This window comes from Neovison vison, chromosome 2, assembly GCF_020171115.1.
Source record: "Neovison vison isolate M4711 chromosome 2, ASM_NN_V1, whole genome shotgun sequence".
NCBI lineage: Eukaryota > Metazoa > Chordata > Mammalia > Carnivora > Mustelidae > Neogale > Neogale vison.
The window spans coordinates 106,558,910-106,575,056 of record NC_058092.1 but is presented as its reverse complement, the minus strand read 5'-3'; the positions used below and the strand labels follow the sequence as shown (position 1 = coordinate 106,575,056).

The following is a 16,147-nucleotide window of genomic DNA, read 5'->3' as shown; positions in this document are numbered from 1 at the left end:
ACTCCCCACTGAGCAGGGAGCCCAGTGCAGGATCGATCATAGGACCCTGGAATCGTGACCTGAACAGAAGGCAGGCGTGTAATCCACTGAGCCACCCAGGCGCCCAGTAAATTTTCATTTTATTTAATCCCAGACCATATTCAGATTTCTTTCATTGATCCAGAAATGTCATATACAGGTGGTTAGTCCAAACCTGTGTGCAGTGTAGGGACACAGATAAATCACATCAGATTACTTTGTTCCTTGGGTCTCTTAATCTCTCTGTTACATTTTATGCCACTGGTTTGTTGATGAGACTGGGCCCGTTGACCTGCAGAATATCTCACCTTGTAGATTTGTCTGGTTGCAAATGTTATTAGCTCTTTTTATTATTTCTACCAGTAAAATTATCTGCAGCTTTTTCTAAATCATCTTTTTATATAAAAACTTTTCATGGTTTTTTGTTAGGCACAGAATAAAGGCTTAAACTTTCTTAGCTCAATATTCAATAACCATCAGAATTTGTCATCTTTTCCTATTCTCCCACTGTTCTTCCAGCCAAACCTTTCTAGTCAGACACAAGTAGAAATAGGTAGTAATTAAGAATGTCATACCTTTGGGGGCACCTGGGTGGCTCAGTGGCTTGAGCCTCTGCCTTGGGCTCAGGTTATGATCTCAGGGTCCTGGGATTACGTCTCACATGGCGGGGGAGGGGGGGTGTCTCTGCTCAGCAGGGAGCCTGCTTCCTTCTCTCTCTCTCTGCCTGCCTCTCTGCCTACTTGTGATCTCTCTCTGTGTCAAATAAATAAAATCTTAAAAAAAAAAAAAGAAAGAATGTCAAACTTTTGAGCCAAACTCTCTATACTTAAATTCTAGTTTCAGTACCTACTAGATGTGACAATTCACATCATTCCATCTCTCAAATGGAGATAACAGTATCAGCCTCATAGGGATGTTATAAGGATATCAGTTCATATTTGTATCCTCTTTAAAACAGTGTCTAGCACATAGAAAATGCTGTAAGTATTATTAAATAAGTTTAAAAATCTAGCCTAAATTTTTCCCTTCTGCAAAACAAAAGACACTCATTGCACAATTCTTTTCAGCACCTTTACTCATGACTTGTTCTTGCTAGAGTGCTCTTCCCCTTTCTTCCTGCCTATACAAAACCTTAACTTCTTCATCAGACATTTAATTAATACTATTTGAGCAACTGCCAGTTATTCAATTAATCATTGAGGTCATAGCATTAAACAAGACAGAATTCCAGCCTTTAGGGAACTTACACTCTAGTGGAAGGTGCAGACAAGTACACAACAGTGTGGTAAGCGTATGACACACGTATCTTCAGGATCTACTAAAGGCCTTGTCTTAAAGAGCCAGGAGAAGCTTTATGGAAGATGTGATATGTAAGCTGAGAGTTGAAGGAAGAAAAAGAATTAGCCTGTTGAAATGGGTGTCAAGACAAGGGAAGGAGGTGGGGCTTGGCTTTGAGATAAAGTGTAGTTCACTAAATAGCGACTTTAAGGGAGAGTGGCTAAAGTTGAGGCTGAACAAGTAAGCAAGAACTAGGTTGCAGAGGGTTTGGAAAATCATGCAGGAGGGGTCTTCTCAAATCCCACTGCCTTTAGGCATTTTCACAGACTATCTCAGCCAATTTTTTCTCATTTCTTCCTGACTTTCTATAGTGATTTGACTGTAGGGTGTAGGGTTTGCATTGGAAAGAAGTTGTGTTAAAATCATTGTGGGTGGTTTGTTTGGGGAAGAAGTAGTGATAAGGTGGGGGGCAAAATCTGACATGAGTTAAAGTAAGTATTTTGGACTTCTGTGGATGAGTAGAAAACACAAGGTATTCAGGATGGGATATCTTATAAAAGGAAAATTCTGAGAGAGAAGGAGAGAGAATACACATGCAAGTTTTCTGGGAACTGTATTTCATTAAAAATAGAACTTTGAAAGGGAGGGGATGAGACTGAAAGAGAGAAGGTAAGATCCAGATCATAAATGGAGACCAGGGCGTTCAGGCATTTTCTAGTAAGCATTTGGAAATCATTGATGGATTTGATATGAGAAACAACATGGATATTGTTTGCATAGTAGAAGTGAATTTAGCCATGTAGAAGTTAAATTTGAGGAGACTAAGTCTAGAGGTAAGATAACCAGTTAGGAGGGTACTGCAGTAGTAGAGGAGGACTATTCTTAATACTGAAAAATCAAGCCAAGGTGCCTCTGAGACTTGAACATGGATGTGTGCCTTGACTGATAAAGGGAAATCCAGGCTTGATATCTATAGATATGGGAGTCATTGATGCATAGGTGATGGGAACTAAGGCTGTGAAAGTAGATGGTCATACTGATAGCATTTCATTTTCTGTGTGCTAAGCACTATCCAGAATGCTTTATATACCTTGTTTCATTTAATACTTGTAACAACCCTGTGAGGTTGTCATTTTACAAAGAAAAAGGAAGTGTTCTATACAAGAGTTAAGTAGTGTATAAAACCCCAAAGCTAATAAGGGACAAGAGTCAGGAATGGAACAAACTATCTAACTTAATACCTGAAATCTTAGAACATGATGCCTTGGGTGAATGGAGGGAGTGCTCAGGAGAGAACGCTGGGAACTTCAACATTTAAAGGTCGCAGGTGGAGCTGCCTGTCTATGCATGGTCACCCATGTATATATGGAGGAGGAATCAGACAGGTAGGAAAACCAGGGAAGTGGTTATGACTGAAACCAAAGAGGAATTACCCTAACACATTATTCTGTGTACCAAAAGCCATAATGAAATAACATTTTAAAAATTTTCATCAGGTTTAATAAGTTGGAATTTATTGGTAATTCTTATTTGAGTGCAGTGGTGGCAACATAAATTAGATGGCATAATTTATATAAAGCTCTTTAAATTGCATATTTTAAGTAGAGAAAAACAAAAGCTCCTATAGGTATGGAATTAATAATGGGAGTTAAAGTGGAGACAGTGAGAACTCTTTCAGATATTTGAATCTGAAAGATCTTAAATCAGGTAAGTTGATTTGGTTGGGTTTAAATATGGATTTTTTTTTGAGAGAATATAATTTACATCTAATGATTTCTGATGATAATAAAGAACATGTGGAAGGACCGTAGCATTGTAATGTTGAGGGCCCAGCTGAAGACTAGATTTATGATTTCAGTCCTCCTGGTGGTATGATTTTTCTTCATCAGAACCCAAGAGAAGAAATAAAAGTGCAGTAAAGGCATTCAGTTAGGTTGATCCAGATTTAGGATTTGTTGAATGCATATGATAGAAAATGAAGTTTTTTGTTTTGTTTTTGTTTTAAGATTTTATTTATTTATTTGACAGAGAGTTAGTGAGAGCAGGAACACCAGCAGGGGGAGTGGGAGAGGGAGTAGCAGGCTTCCTGCTTAAGCAGGGAGCCCATGGAAGGGCTCCATCCCAAGTCATGACCCGAGCTGGAGGCAGATGCTTAGTGGCTGAGCCACCCAGGCACCCCTAAAATGAAGGTTTTAATGAGTGGTTTAGGGGCACCTGGGTGGCTCATGGGTTATGTGTCTGGCTCTTGATATTGGCTCAGGTCACAATCTTGGGGTTGTGAGAGACCTGAGTTGGGCTCAGGTCTGTGAGCCCTACTGTGTTGGGCGGATCCTGCATAGGATCCTCTGTGCCTCTGCTCATGGGCATGCACACACATTCTTTCTCTCTCGCTCTCTCTCAAAAAAAAAAAAAAAAAGTTTAAATAATAGATCAAAGGCTGGAATTGATAGAGAAGAATTGAGTACTAAAAGTGACTATAAAGTTAGGAAAAATGTAGAACTGAGATCTTGATAAAAGTGACAGATTTAAGGGGAATAGGAGACTGTGGTCAGAAAAGGGGATTTTAAAATGTGCAGGTAGTTCTTAAGAGGTCACAGAATTTAAGATCAGAATTTTGAGACTAGAAAATGTGATGGATCATCCAAATGGACATTAAAATTGTCCAGGATATAATGCAACTTGGGGTGTTTTGCTTTTTAAAAAAATTTTTTTTAAAGATTTTTACTTGTTTATTTGACAGAGAGAGACAGCAAGAGAGGGTGGGAGAGGGAGAAGCAGGCCTCCTGCTGAGCAGGAAGGCCAATCTGGGGCTTGATTCTAGGACTCTAGGATCACGGCCTGAGCTGAAGGCAGATGCTTAACTACTGAGCCACCCAGGTACCCCAAAACTTGGGATGGTTTTGCTTGAGTTCAGAAAGCAGATTGATTGGGCCTTGTCACGGGCCTTAGAAGAATTTGATATGTGTGTGTGTGTGTGTGTGTGTGTGTGTTAAAATTACATATTTCCTAGGACCTAGTTTTCAAAGTAGGAGCAAAGTGTTGCTTCCAGTTAGATGGCAGTATTTAGGTGTACCTCAGTAGTATCAGGACTAGTCGATGAAAAGAGTCTAGCTCTAATAATAATGCAGAGGAGGTTAAGCAGTTTGCCCAAGGTCACATTTTAACTGGTTCTAAAGCCCATGCTCTTTCCACTAACCTTGGTGTTTTTGCAACAAGTTGAGTTGTTTCAGCAGAGTTTATCTTTCCAAATGTTTGGGAGAACAGTTTTTTTTTTTATTTTAACTTCTCCAGAGTTAATGAGTTTTTTAGTGCCAAACATCTATAAAATGAAGTGGAAATCTACTCAGGGAGCACCTTGAACAGAATATTAACCTGAGACAATCAATGCTTTTAGACACTAGTTTCAATAAATTGATCCATTAGTTCACTTGTCTGTTTATTTGTTCTCCACCCACATAATAGTGGTTACACAGTTTGAGAACACTGTATTTGGAATAAGTTGAACAAAGTATAATTTGACTCATTTGGTTTTATTTGTTGTCTTTTTTTGTCTGTAGCTGCCTATCCCCACCGTTTAAATCTCTTTTACCTCGCCAATGATGTCATACAGAACTGCAAAAGGAAAAACGCAATCATTTTCCGTGAGTCATTTGCTGATGTCCTTCCTGAAGCAGCTGCTCTAGTGAAGTAAGTAAATTCTTACTGCTTTTGGGGATCCAAGCTTAGAACATTAAGAATTTTAGTTTTACTTTTGACCTATCAGTAAGAATTGTTAATAGTTGTACATGCTTGAAGTTGTACATGCTTTTGCCCAAATTGTTCATGTCACTTTCCCACTAATACACACATTTTTCTTTTAAAACTTCTTTCTTCTTTCTCTCTTTTAAGATTTTATTTTTGGGGGCGCCTGGGTGGTTCAGTCGGTTGGCCGTCTGTCTTTAGCTCAGGTCATGATCCCAGGGTCCTGGGATTGAGCCCCACGTCAGGCCCCTTGCTCAGCTGGGCAACCTGCATCTCCCTCTTCTTCTGCCTCCTGTTCTTCCTGCTTGTGGGCTCACTCTTTCTCTCTGTCAAATAAATAATTTCTTTTTTAAAAAATTATTTATTTATTCTATTCTCTTTTTGAAAGCTTGTTTGCTATTTACTCTCTGCCTCTTCTCTGCTACCATATAGCTCCTGGTTGTACTCTTCAGTTGGTACTTCTTTCCAATAGCTCCTTCTGTTTTCCTTTTTTTACACATTTCCTTTCTTCTTTCAGTGTTCTTGAAATCTTGACCCTTCTATGATATCTGTGTAATTAAAGAGAAATGGAAATTTTTGTTCTGAACTTCATATTGATTTATTCCATCCTTAATGAAATTGTAACCAGCATTTACCAAAGTGTTGGAATACTTAATTCGATGTTATTTTTACTCTTTATTAATAGTGTCTTTCTTGTGTTTCATCCATATATTCAAGTTGTTTATTTGGTGCAAGAGACATACATACACAATTAGAGGATAAATAAATATGTAGAACAATCAAAATTGCTGAGTATTTCCTCAAATAATATTGCACGTTATCCATCCATTTGTTAGCTATTAACCCATTCAAAATTGAATGATCCTTTTCCTTTCCTTTGAATTATTAACTTGAGGTGTTTATTTTGGTGCTAGGTGAATATACTAAAAGATTTATACACGTGTCAGAAGAACATAAAATTGAGGTGCCCAGCTGGCTCAGTTGGTAGAGCATGGGACTCTTGATCTCAGGGCTGTGAGTTAAAGCCCTGTATTAGGTATAGAGATTACTTAAAAGTAAAATTTTTGAATAAAAAAGGGGGTGGGCACTGGGGTGGCTCAGTTGTTAGGCATCTGCCTTCGGCTCTGTCATGATCCCAGGGTCCTGGGATTGAGCCCTGCTTCAGGCTCTCTGATCAACAGGAGGCCTACTTCTCCTCTTGCACTTCCCCTGCTTGTGTTCCCTCTCTTTTGCTGTGTGTCTCTCTGTAAGATAAATAAAATCTTTTTAAAAAGTACATAAAATAATAACAATAACACCTAACATTTATTGAACACTTGTAATTGACCAGATATGATACAGAGTGCTTTGTGTGCTTTAAGAAACATTGAATCCTGAGGGCAACTACTTTGTTGCTACTTTGTCCCCATTTAAGGAGAAAGAAACTGGTTAGAGAGATTCAGTAGCTTGCCTAAGTTCTCACAGCTGGCAGGGTTGTGGGGAGGGCAGGGAGGGACAGAATTCCCACCCAAGCTTGTCTAGACCCCAAAGCACATGTTCTTTCCCACTTAACCACAGTCTGTGTTGTTTCTTTACATATATAAACCCAGTATAATTTAGAGTAAGAAAAGCAATATGCTGGATGGTCTCCATTTAGAGTTTCTGCTGTAAATATCACTATAGTGTTTTTATAACTTAACCTACTGTTTCCTAGACTTCGGTTTTATGACCTAGTTCAGGGGTTAATAAAGAGTTGTCAGCTTTTATTTTACTAGGCGAAGGTATTTTTTAAAACAACTTCTTTGAATTAATTTAACCAATTTTACAGAAAAAGGTGGAAGGACATAATCTCAGAATAAACTTAAGCCCTTTATTTATTTTTTGAGAGGGGGAGGGGCAGAGGGAGAAGGATAAGCAGAGACTCCTTGCCGAGTGTGAAGTCAGACACAGGGCTCCATCCCAGGATCCAGAGACCATGACCTGAGCTGAAGTCAGACACTTAAACCAACTGAGCCACCAGGCACCCCAGTTTAGTCTTTCAAATTAAAATTTCAAGTGCTGAAAATGTTCTTTTTTTTTTTTTTTTTTTTTTTTAAGATTTTATTTATTTTGGGGTGCTGGGTGGCTCAGTCATTAAGCGTCTGCCTTCAGCTTGGGTCATGATCCCAGGGTCCTACGATCAGGCCCCACATGATCCTCCTTGTTCAGTGGGGAGCATGCTTCGCCCCTGCCTGCCACTCCCCCTGCTTGTGCACAATCTCTCTCTCTGTCAAATTAAATAAATCTTTAAAAAAACGATTTTATTTGTTTTGAGAGAGAGAGCACAAGCAGTGGAGAGGCAGAAGAAGGGGGACAGCAACAAGCAGACTGCCTGCTGAGCAGGGAGCCCAATTCGACTAAAGGATCAATCCCAGGACCCCAGGATCATGACCTGAGTTGAAGGCAGAAGCTCAGGAAACTGATCTGCTCCAGTTCTGAAAATGTTCTTAACTCAACAAGGGTATCTTTAGAAACCTGTAGTAAACATAGGACTTAACAATGAAACAATAAAAGCATTCCAAGACAAGGATGCCCTCTGACATCATTCATATTTACCATTATGCTGGAGATCCCATTCATTTCTGAATAAGTAAAAAGAGTACATTTAGAAGAGATAGGATTGTTGTTACCTACATCAGAGATGGGCTACCTTTTTTTATAAAGGGCCAGATAGCAAGTATTTTAGGTTCTGTAGGCCCTAGAATCTCTGTTGTCACTACTCAGTTCTGCTATTCTAGCATGAAAGCAGCTATAAAACAGCGGGTAAACAAATGGGTATGGCTGTGTTCCAGTAAAACTTTATTTACAAAAATAGGTAGCTGGCCTGAGGATCAGAGTTTGCTGACCCCCAGCTCACATAAAGTCAACTAATAAGAGATTTCATATAAAGTCAGATTCAAGTTCAAGTACTAGCTGTAACCAATTTAAAAATGTAATTAGGAGAAAAGATTCCTTTTACAATAAAAAGTACTGCTCCCCAGAATAAAAGAGATCCCACTCGAGTAAATGTAGTAAGAAGTATGTTAAGGTTTTTATAAAGAAAGCTTTTTTTTAAAAAAAATATTTTATTTATTTATTTGACAGAGAGAAATCACAAGTAGGCAGAGTGGCAGGCAGAGGCAGAGAGAGAAGCAGGCTCCCCGCTGAGCAGAGAGCCTGATGTGGGGCTTGATCATGACCTGAGCTGAAGGCAGGGACCCAACCCACTGAGTCTTTCTTTAGGCGCCCCTAAAGAAAGCTTTTAGACTTCACTAAATAGTATTAAAGATCTGGATAAATGAAAAGAGATTATTATGTACCATTTTGAAGAGAAAGATTTTGGTATTGTTAAAAATATGATTCCCACGAGGTGCCTGGGTGGCTCAGTGGGTTAAAGCCTGTGCCTTCGGCTCAGGTCATGATCTCAGGGTCCCGGGATCGAGTCCCACATCAGGCTCTCTGCTCAGCAGGGAGCTTGCTTCCTCCTCTTTCTCTCTGCCTGCCTCTCTGCCTACTTGTGATCTCTGTCTGTCAAATAAATAAATAAATAAAATCTAAAAAAGAAATGTGATTCCCAATGTGTAATCTATAAATTCATTGTAATCCCAGTTAAAATCTCAACAGGGTTTAATGTGGAAGGATAACATATGAAAGATAACTGTTTTAAAGAATAGTAAGGCTAGATTTCCTGTATCAGTTATTAATTAAAATCTGTTAATTAACACTCTCATAGAAGCAGAAGACTGTATCAGTGAACAATATATTCTTGGTTGTAAAGAAATTAATTACACAGTATATGATAAATGAGGGGATTGTAAAAGATGAGCTTTAATATTCCATAAACATCCCATCCCAATCACTACTACCCTCTTTTAAATTTCTATTCATACATATACTTTAGATTCATTTCTACTCTTTTGTGAATTCTTACATCTTAATTTAAGGCTATTGTTTAATCCCTTTAATTCAGGAGGGGCAAATGACTAGAAATTCCAGGCCGGTCACATACATGAGTGAGGTATCTTGAATGTGGAGAAGAACCCATCTAATAGGAGCAGCAGTTACCTAGCCCTAGCCTTTGGCCATAAAGCAGTAGAAGTCCAGTGTTAACACATGCTGCCAGACCTTCTAAGGACTTTCTTGCCTTTTTTTTTTTTTTTTTTTTTTAAGATTTTCATCTGTTTATTTGAGAGAGAGAGAGCACAAGCAGGGGGAGGGCCTGAGGGAGACAGAGAAGCAGGCTCCCCACCAGCCGGGAGTCTGACTCAGGGCTGGATGCCAGGACCCTGAGATCATGAGCCCAAGATAGATGCTTAACTGACTGAGCCATCCAGGTGCCCCAGGAGTTTTTCACTTTTTAAGTTAGATCAAAATTGGATTTTTATATGAAGTCTCCCAATTTTTAAACGTGTGACACTAAATCACATTATTTTAAAAAGTTACTGCTAGCCAAACAAAACACATCTCTTGACTAAATTTGAGTTGTAGGCAACCTGTTAGAAACTTCTGCATTAGGGCATTCATTTTATTCCTTTAATCCTTTTAAGGAGTTACTTGGTTTCACCAGACTAAAAGTTGGTGTGGGGTGGGCTGCTGCCATATGTTAAGAGATGACCAAAAAGGGAAACTGGTGCTTTCAGATGGGTTAGGAAACGTTTTCTTTGCAAAAAATTATCTAATTATTATAGCTCCTTTTTATTTTTATTTTTGTTTTTTGGATATTTTATTTATTTATTTGTGAGAGAGAGCATGAGAGGGGAGAGGGTCAGAGGGAGAAGCAGACTCCCCATGGAGCTGGGAGTCCGATGTGGGACTTGATCCTGGTACTCAAGGATCTTTACCTGAGCTGAAGTCAGTTCCTCAACCAACTGAGCCACCCAGGTGCCCTACAGCTCCTTTTAAAATTAAATTTCAGTTTATTCTTCCTTCACTGGTTTGAAATTCTGTAGAGTGAGAACTTGGGAGATTTTGTTTTCGACATACTAGTCATTATAATAGTGAAAATTACACATGAGAGGATGGGACATAAATGAAGGTAAACCAACCTGATGGTGTTAGTTTTGCCATTTGTGTCCTAGGGATACTAGCTAAGGGACAAAAATGCCATTCATCTGGATGCATACATCATTGAGACAACAGAACAGTAGAAAATTCAATTTGAAGCACGGGAAAGTATCTTCATGAATGTCAAAGTTGAGTTACCACTTGGAAGACTATGGTCTATTCTGCCACCAGCAGTGATGTACACGCATGCGCGCATGTGCGCGCGCGCACACACACACACACACACACACACACACATTATATATAGACTATAGAAAAATCCTAGGAAAAACTGAAGATCTGCTTGTATTATGCTGGGATTGTTTGAAAGTAGGTTATATCTTTGATGTGGATGGAACTTAACCAAAGTCCTATTGCTATCCCAGGCTTTCATAAAAGGCAGTCATTTTTGCTTTTTAAAATTTTCTTATTTAATTGAACTGAAAGGTGTATTTATACTAGTTGTTATCATTATAGCTTAATGTGTTCTTTTGACTCTCAGGGTGTAGAGAAAATTGATGTATGTCTGACCTTTGAAAGATGTCATGACAGATTTTGGGGAAACAATGAGCTTGGTACTCTAAAATAAACCCACCGTAAGAAGGGCTTCTGATGACTTCATGGCTAGTTGCTGGTTATTGAAGAAAGTCTTGAAAGCACTTGGGAGTTTGAGTTGGGGCAGTTTTCTTTCTTTCTCTGTCTCTTTTTTAAGATCTGTTCATTTTGAGAGAGAGAGAGAGAATGAATGAACACACACAAGGCGGGGACAGGGTAGAGGGAGAAAGAGAGAGAGAATCCCAAACACACTCCATGTTGAACTTGGAGCCTGACTCGGGGCTTAATCTCATGACCCTGAGTTCATGACCTGATGCAAAGCCAAGAGTCTTGACGCTTAACTGACTGAGCCACCCAGGTGCCCCAGTTTTCTAACTAAACTGACAGCTGCATTTCTTCTCTCTTTACATACATTCTCTTGGAGACTTACCTACTCATGGATTAAACTCTTACTCATATCCTAATAACTACTATAACTCTATCTAGATTTTTAGGGTTTTGTTTTGTTTTTAAAGATTTTATTTTTATTTTTTTTTAAGATTTTATTTATTTATTTGACAGACAGAGATCACAAGTAGGCAGAGAGAGAGAGGGAGAAGCAGGCTCCCTGGTGAGCAGAGAGCCTGATGCGGGGCCCCATCCCAAGATCCTGAGATCATGACCTGAGCCAAAGGCAGAGACTTAACCCATTGAGCCTCCCAGGCGCCCCTAAAGATTTTATTTTATTTATTTATTTTTTTTAAATCTTTTTTTTTTTTTTAAGATTTTATTTATTTATTTGACAGAGAGAGATCACAAGTAGGCAGAGAGGCAGGCAGAGAGAGAGGAGGAAGCAGGATCCCTGCTGAGCAGAGAGCCCGATGCGGGACTCGATCCCAGGACCCTGAGATCATGACCTGAGCCGAAGGCAGCGGCTTAACCCACTGAGCCACCCAGGCGCCCAAAGATTTTATTTTTAAGTAATCTCTATACCCAGTGTGGGCTCGAACTTAGAACTCTGAGATCAGGAGTCACATGCTCTACCGACTGAGCCAGCCAGGCACCCCCCTTCTTTTTTTTTTTTTTTTTTTTTTAACCATGTCTTCAACTTCTTTTTGTGAATTACTGCCTCATTATTATATGATACTCAGCTCAACATCCAAAACTGTAATCTACTTTATATGTGTATAAAGCCCTGCTCTCACAGTTTGTGTGATAATGGGTTGTAAATTGAAAATTTTTATACAAATGGTATTTTGAAACTCACTGTAACCAACTTTTCAGGTACGCATATTGAATTTTATTATTTCTTTTTATAAAATAAGAAAACTGAAGGCCAGAGCCGTTAAGAATTGCCCAAAGTAAAATGTCAATTTAATAAAAGAGATGAGAATAGAACTGAGATTTTTCTCTTAGTCTCCTGTTATTTCCATTTTACAATACAGTTTGCCTAAACTTAACTTAGAGTTTTTCATCTTATAATAGCCTCTTAGTAATTTTAAATTCTTGTCCCATCTATTCTGAGTCACTTATCAGACTCTTTTGCTGTTTCTTCCTCCTTTTCTCTCTGTCTTTAAATTTCCCATTATCATCTCTATCTGATATGTTTATATATATATATATATTTTTAAAGATTTTATTTATTTATTTGACAGAGAGAAATTACAAGTAGATGGAGAGGCAGGCAGAGAGAGAGAGAGGGAAGCAGGCTTCCTGCCGAGCAGAGAGCCCGATGCGGGACTCGATCCCAGGACCCTGAGATCATGACCCGAGCCGAAGGCAGCGGCTTAACCCACTGAGCCACCCAGGCGCCCCTGATAGGTTTATATTTTTATAATTGCCTTCTAAGTTCTTATTGTCTGATATCAGCCTGAGGTGGTTTTTTTTTTTGTTTTTGTTTTTGTTTTTTTTTAAATCTGTGGAAATCTGCCCATAATAGTACCTATTCCACAGGGTCTGGGAACTACTAAATGAGTAAATACTGTGATACAGGGTGAGAGCTTAGAATAGTGATGAACACCTAATAAATGTTAGCTGCTGCTGTGATGATGAGGTTGATAATGACAGTTACTCCTACAATTATATTAACAAATTAATGTCATAAAATCACTGCTCTGAAATATTTAAAATATTTTTAAAAATATTTTTATATTACTATGTAAGTAAACAAATTCCTTTTCCATGTTTGTTGTTTTCTTTGACTCTCAAACCACAACTACATAATATAATTAGGGGCAAAGAGTGTTATCCTCATTTTACAGATAAGGATATTGATAATAAAGTAAATGATACAAAACTAAGAGAGGAGATTGAACTTTTTAAAAAATGAGAAAGAATGAGATCATGAGCCGTCATTGGGTTTTTTTACTGTGAGGTCCCATTATCCAATCTCCTTGGGAAGGCACTTAAAACCCTCTACAGTCAGATGTCAACTTCCCATCCTTGTCAACAGTTCTCCCATGTTCCAGTAATGAGCCATTGCTCCAGCCAAACACTCATACAATGTGTCTCGATACGAGTGCTTGTGAATTCAATTTCTTGGAATATTTTTACTTTCTTGAAAAGCAGTGCAACTTACAAATTAGGAATCTAAGTTTTGGAGTCAAGTTGCCAAGGTTCAAATCCTTGTTAACCACTTGTTAAACTAATTGTTTACTTTTTCTGTGCTTCAGTTTTCTCACCTATAAATGAGAATAATAGTACAGCTTGTATCTGAGGGTTGTTGTAAGGATTAAGCTAATATATGGAAAGCACTTAAAAAGTATCTAGAACACAAAAGGCTCCAAAAATTAATGAGCTAAGTATCTTTCTCAAGAAGTTCATGAAAGAAGAGCAAAATAAACTAAAGGAAGGAAGAAAAGATGTAATAAGAACAGAAACTCATGAAATTAAAAAAAAAGTCAAACACAAAGTGGGGAACTTAGAATAGTCAAATTTGTAAAGAAAGCGGAATGTTAGTTGGCCAGGACTGGAGGGAGGGGAAATGGGAGGTTTAATAGCTATTGTTTAATAGCCATAGTTTCAGTTTTGCAAGATGAAAAGAAGCCTAGAGATGGATGGTAGTGATGGTTGCACAAGAATATAAATATACTTTTTTAAAAAAGATTTTATATATTTATTTGACAGAGAGCTCTCACAAGCAGGGGAAGTAGGAGAGGGAGAAGCAGACTCCCTACTCAGCAGGATGCCTGATACAGACTCATCTCAGGATGCTTAACTGACTGAGCCACCCAGGCGTCCTGATGATAAGAATATACTTAATCCTGCTGAACTTTTCACTTAAAAAAATGGTTAAGGTGGTAAATTTTATATGTTAATTTTTTACCATAGTAAAAAGAAAATTGGGGAAAAAACATAACCACAAAACTGAACAAACATATAATAGTAGAAGGGTTCCACAAAGGAAACACTGTTTTGTTTTGTTTTGTTTGAGGAAATAATAAAATTGATAAACTTCAGGTGAGGTTGACCAAGAAAAAAGAAGGCATAAATAAACAGTATTAGAAATGTAAAAAGTAGATTTGATTACGGTGTTGTAGACCATAAAAGGATAATATGAACAGCTTTATTCCAATAAATTTGAAGTTATAGACAAAATGGTAAAGTTCCTCAAAAATACAAGAACTGAGGGGCGCCTGGGTGGCTCAGTGGGTTAAAGCCTCTGTCTTTGGCTCAGGTCATGATCCCAGGGTCCTGGGATCAAGTCCCACATTGGGCTCTCTGCTCAGCAGGGAGCCTGCTTCCTCCTCTCTCTCTCTCTCTGCCTGCCTCTCTGCCTACTTGTGATCTGTCAAATACATAAATAAATAAAATTTAAAAAAATATATATAAGAACTGAAATGGCACAAATTAAAAATTGAGGACCCTGTAATCCTATAACCATTGACTAAATTCAGCCAGTCATCAGAAATCTTCCCATAAGAACAGCCCCATTTTGCAATGGGTTTGCCCCCATAATACAAGTGTCATGAAAACCACTGCCAAGACCATGCCAGAATGATAAAGGAAAAGATTTATATCAACATTGTTTTCACTGGAAAACAAGTCCACTGCTACTGGCTGATCACAAATGTGATGGTATCAAAAAATTTGAGAATGTGGCTGCTGAGATGGGAATAGGTTCCTTCAAGTATGCCTGGGTCTTGGATAGACTGATAGCTGCATGTGAGCATCGTATCACCATTGATACCTCTCTGTGGAAATTCAAGACCAGCAAGTATTATGTGACCCTCAGTATTGCCCCAGGACACAGACTTCATCAAAAACGTGATTATAGGCACATCTCAGCCTGACTGTGCTATCCTGATTGTTACTACTGATATTTGGAGAAGTTGAAGACAGCAACTCCAAGAATGGGCAGACTCATGAGCATTCCCTTTTGGCTTACATACTAGGTATGAAACAATAAGATGGATTCTATCAAGCCACACCACAGCCAGAAGAGATAGAAGGAAATCGTTAGGGAAGTGAGGACCTACATTAAGATAATTGGCTTCTACCCTGACACAGTTGCATTTGTATCGGTTTCTGGTTGGAATAGTGACAACATGCTGGACCCAAGTACCAATACACCTTGGTTTAAGGGATAGAAAGTCACTTGGGAAGATGGCCATGCCAGTAGAACCATGCTGCTTGAAGCTGTGGATTGTCTTCTCTCAGCAACTTGTCCAGCTGTCCAGCTCTTGAATCTGCCGCTCTACGATTACTACAGAATTGGTGGTATTTATACTGTCCCAGTTGGCCAGTTAGATACTAGTATTCTCAAACCCCACATAGTGGTCACCTTTGTTCTGGTCATTGTTACAGCTGAAGTAAAGTCTTATGAAGTGTACCATGAAGTTTTGAGTAAAGCTCTTCGTGGGAACAATATGGGCTTCAGTGTCAAAGATGTGCCTGTCAGAGATGTTTTCCATGGCTCAGGTGGTTATCCTGAACTGTCTGGGCCAAATCAGGCCTGGCTATTAATGCATCAGTGGTGGATTGTCACACAGCTCACCCACCTGCTTGTAAATTTGCTGAGCCAAAGGAGAAGATCGATCACCACCCTGGTAAGAAGCTGGAAGATGGCCCCAAACTCTTGAAATTATTCATACCATTTTTGGCAAGCCCAGTATGTTGAGCGCTTCTATGACTATCCTCCTCTGAGTATTTTTGGTTGTTGTTTTGCTATTTGTGATATGAAATAGACCATTGCTGTGGGTGTCACCAGAGCAGTGGACAAGAAGGCTGTCAGAAGTGGCAAGATCACCAGTCTGCTCTGTCTAGAAAGCTTGGGAGGCTAAATGAGTATCATCCCTAGTACCTGTCACCCTGTCCTTTTTTTTTTTTTTTTTTTTTTTTTAAGGTTTTATTTAGGAGCCCCTGGGTGGCCCAGTTGGTTAAGTGTCTGCCTTCAGCTCAAGTCATGATGGCAGGGTCCTGAGATCGAGCCCAGTGTTGGGCTCCCTGCTTATTGGGGAGCTTGCTTCTCTGTCTCCCTGCCTATGCTCTCTCTCTTTGTCAAATAAATAAATAGAATCTTAAAAAAAAAAAAAAA

General features: G+C 38.9%; 1 protein-coding gene across 6 annotated transcripts in view; it reads left to right on the top strand.

Annotated features, from left to right (window-relative positions):
• RPRD2 (regulation of nuclear pre-mRNA domain containing 2) overlaps positions 1 to 16,147 on the top strand; it is a 100,056-nt gene that overhangs the window by 37,603 nt on the left and 46,306 nt on the right. For all 6 annotated transcript variants that reach the window (XM_044239127.1, XM_044239126.1, XM_044239131.1 and 3 more), the window contains exon 2: positions 4,854 to 4,983. In XM_044239127.1, coding sequence (XP_044095062.1) covers positions 4,854 to 4,983 — 130 coding nt within the window. The remainder of the gene's footprint in view (positions 1 to 4,853; positions 4,984 to 16,147) is intronic.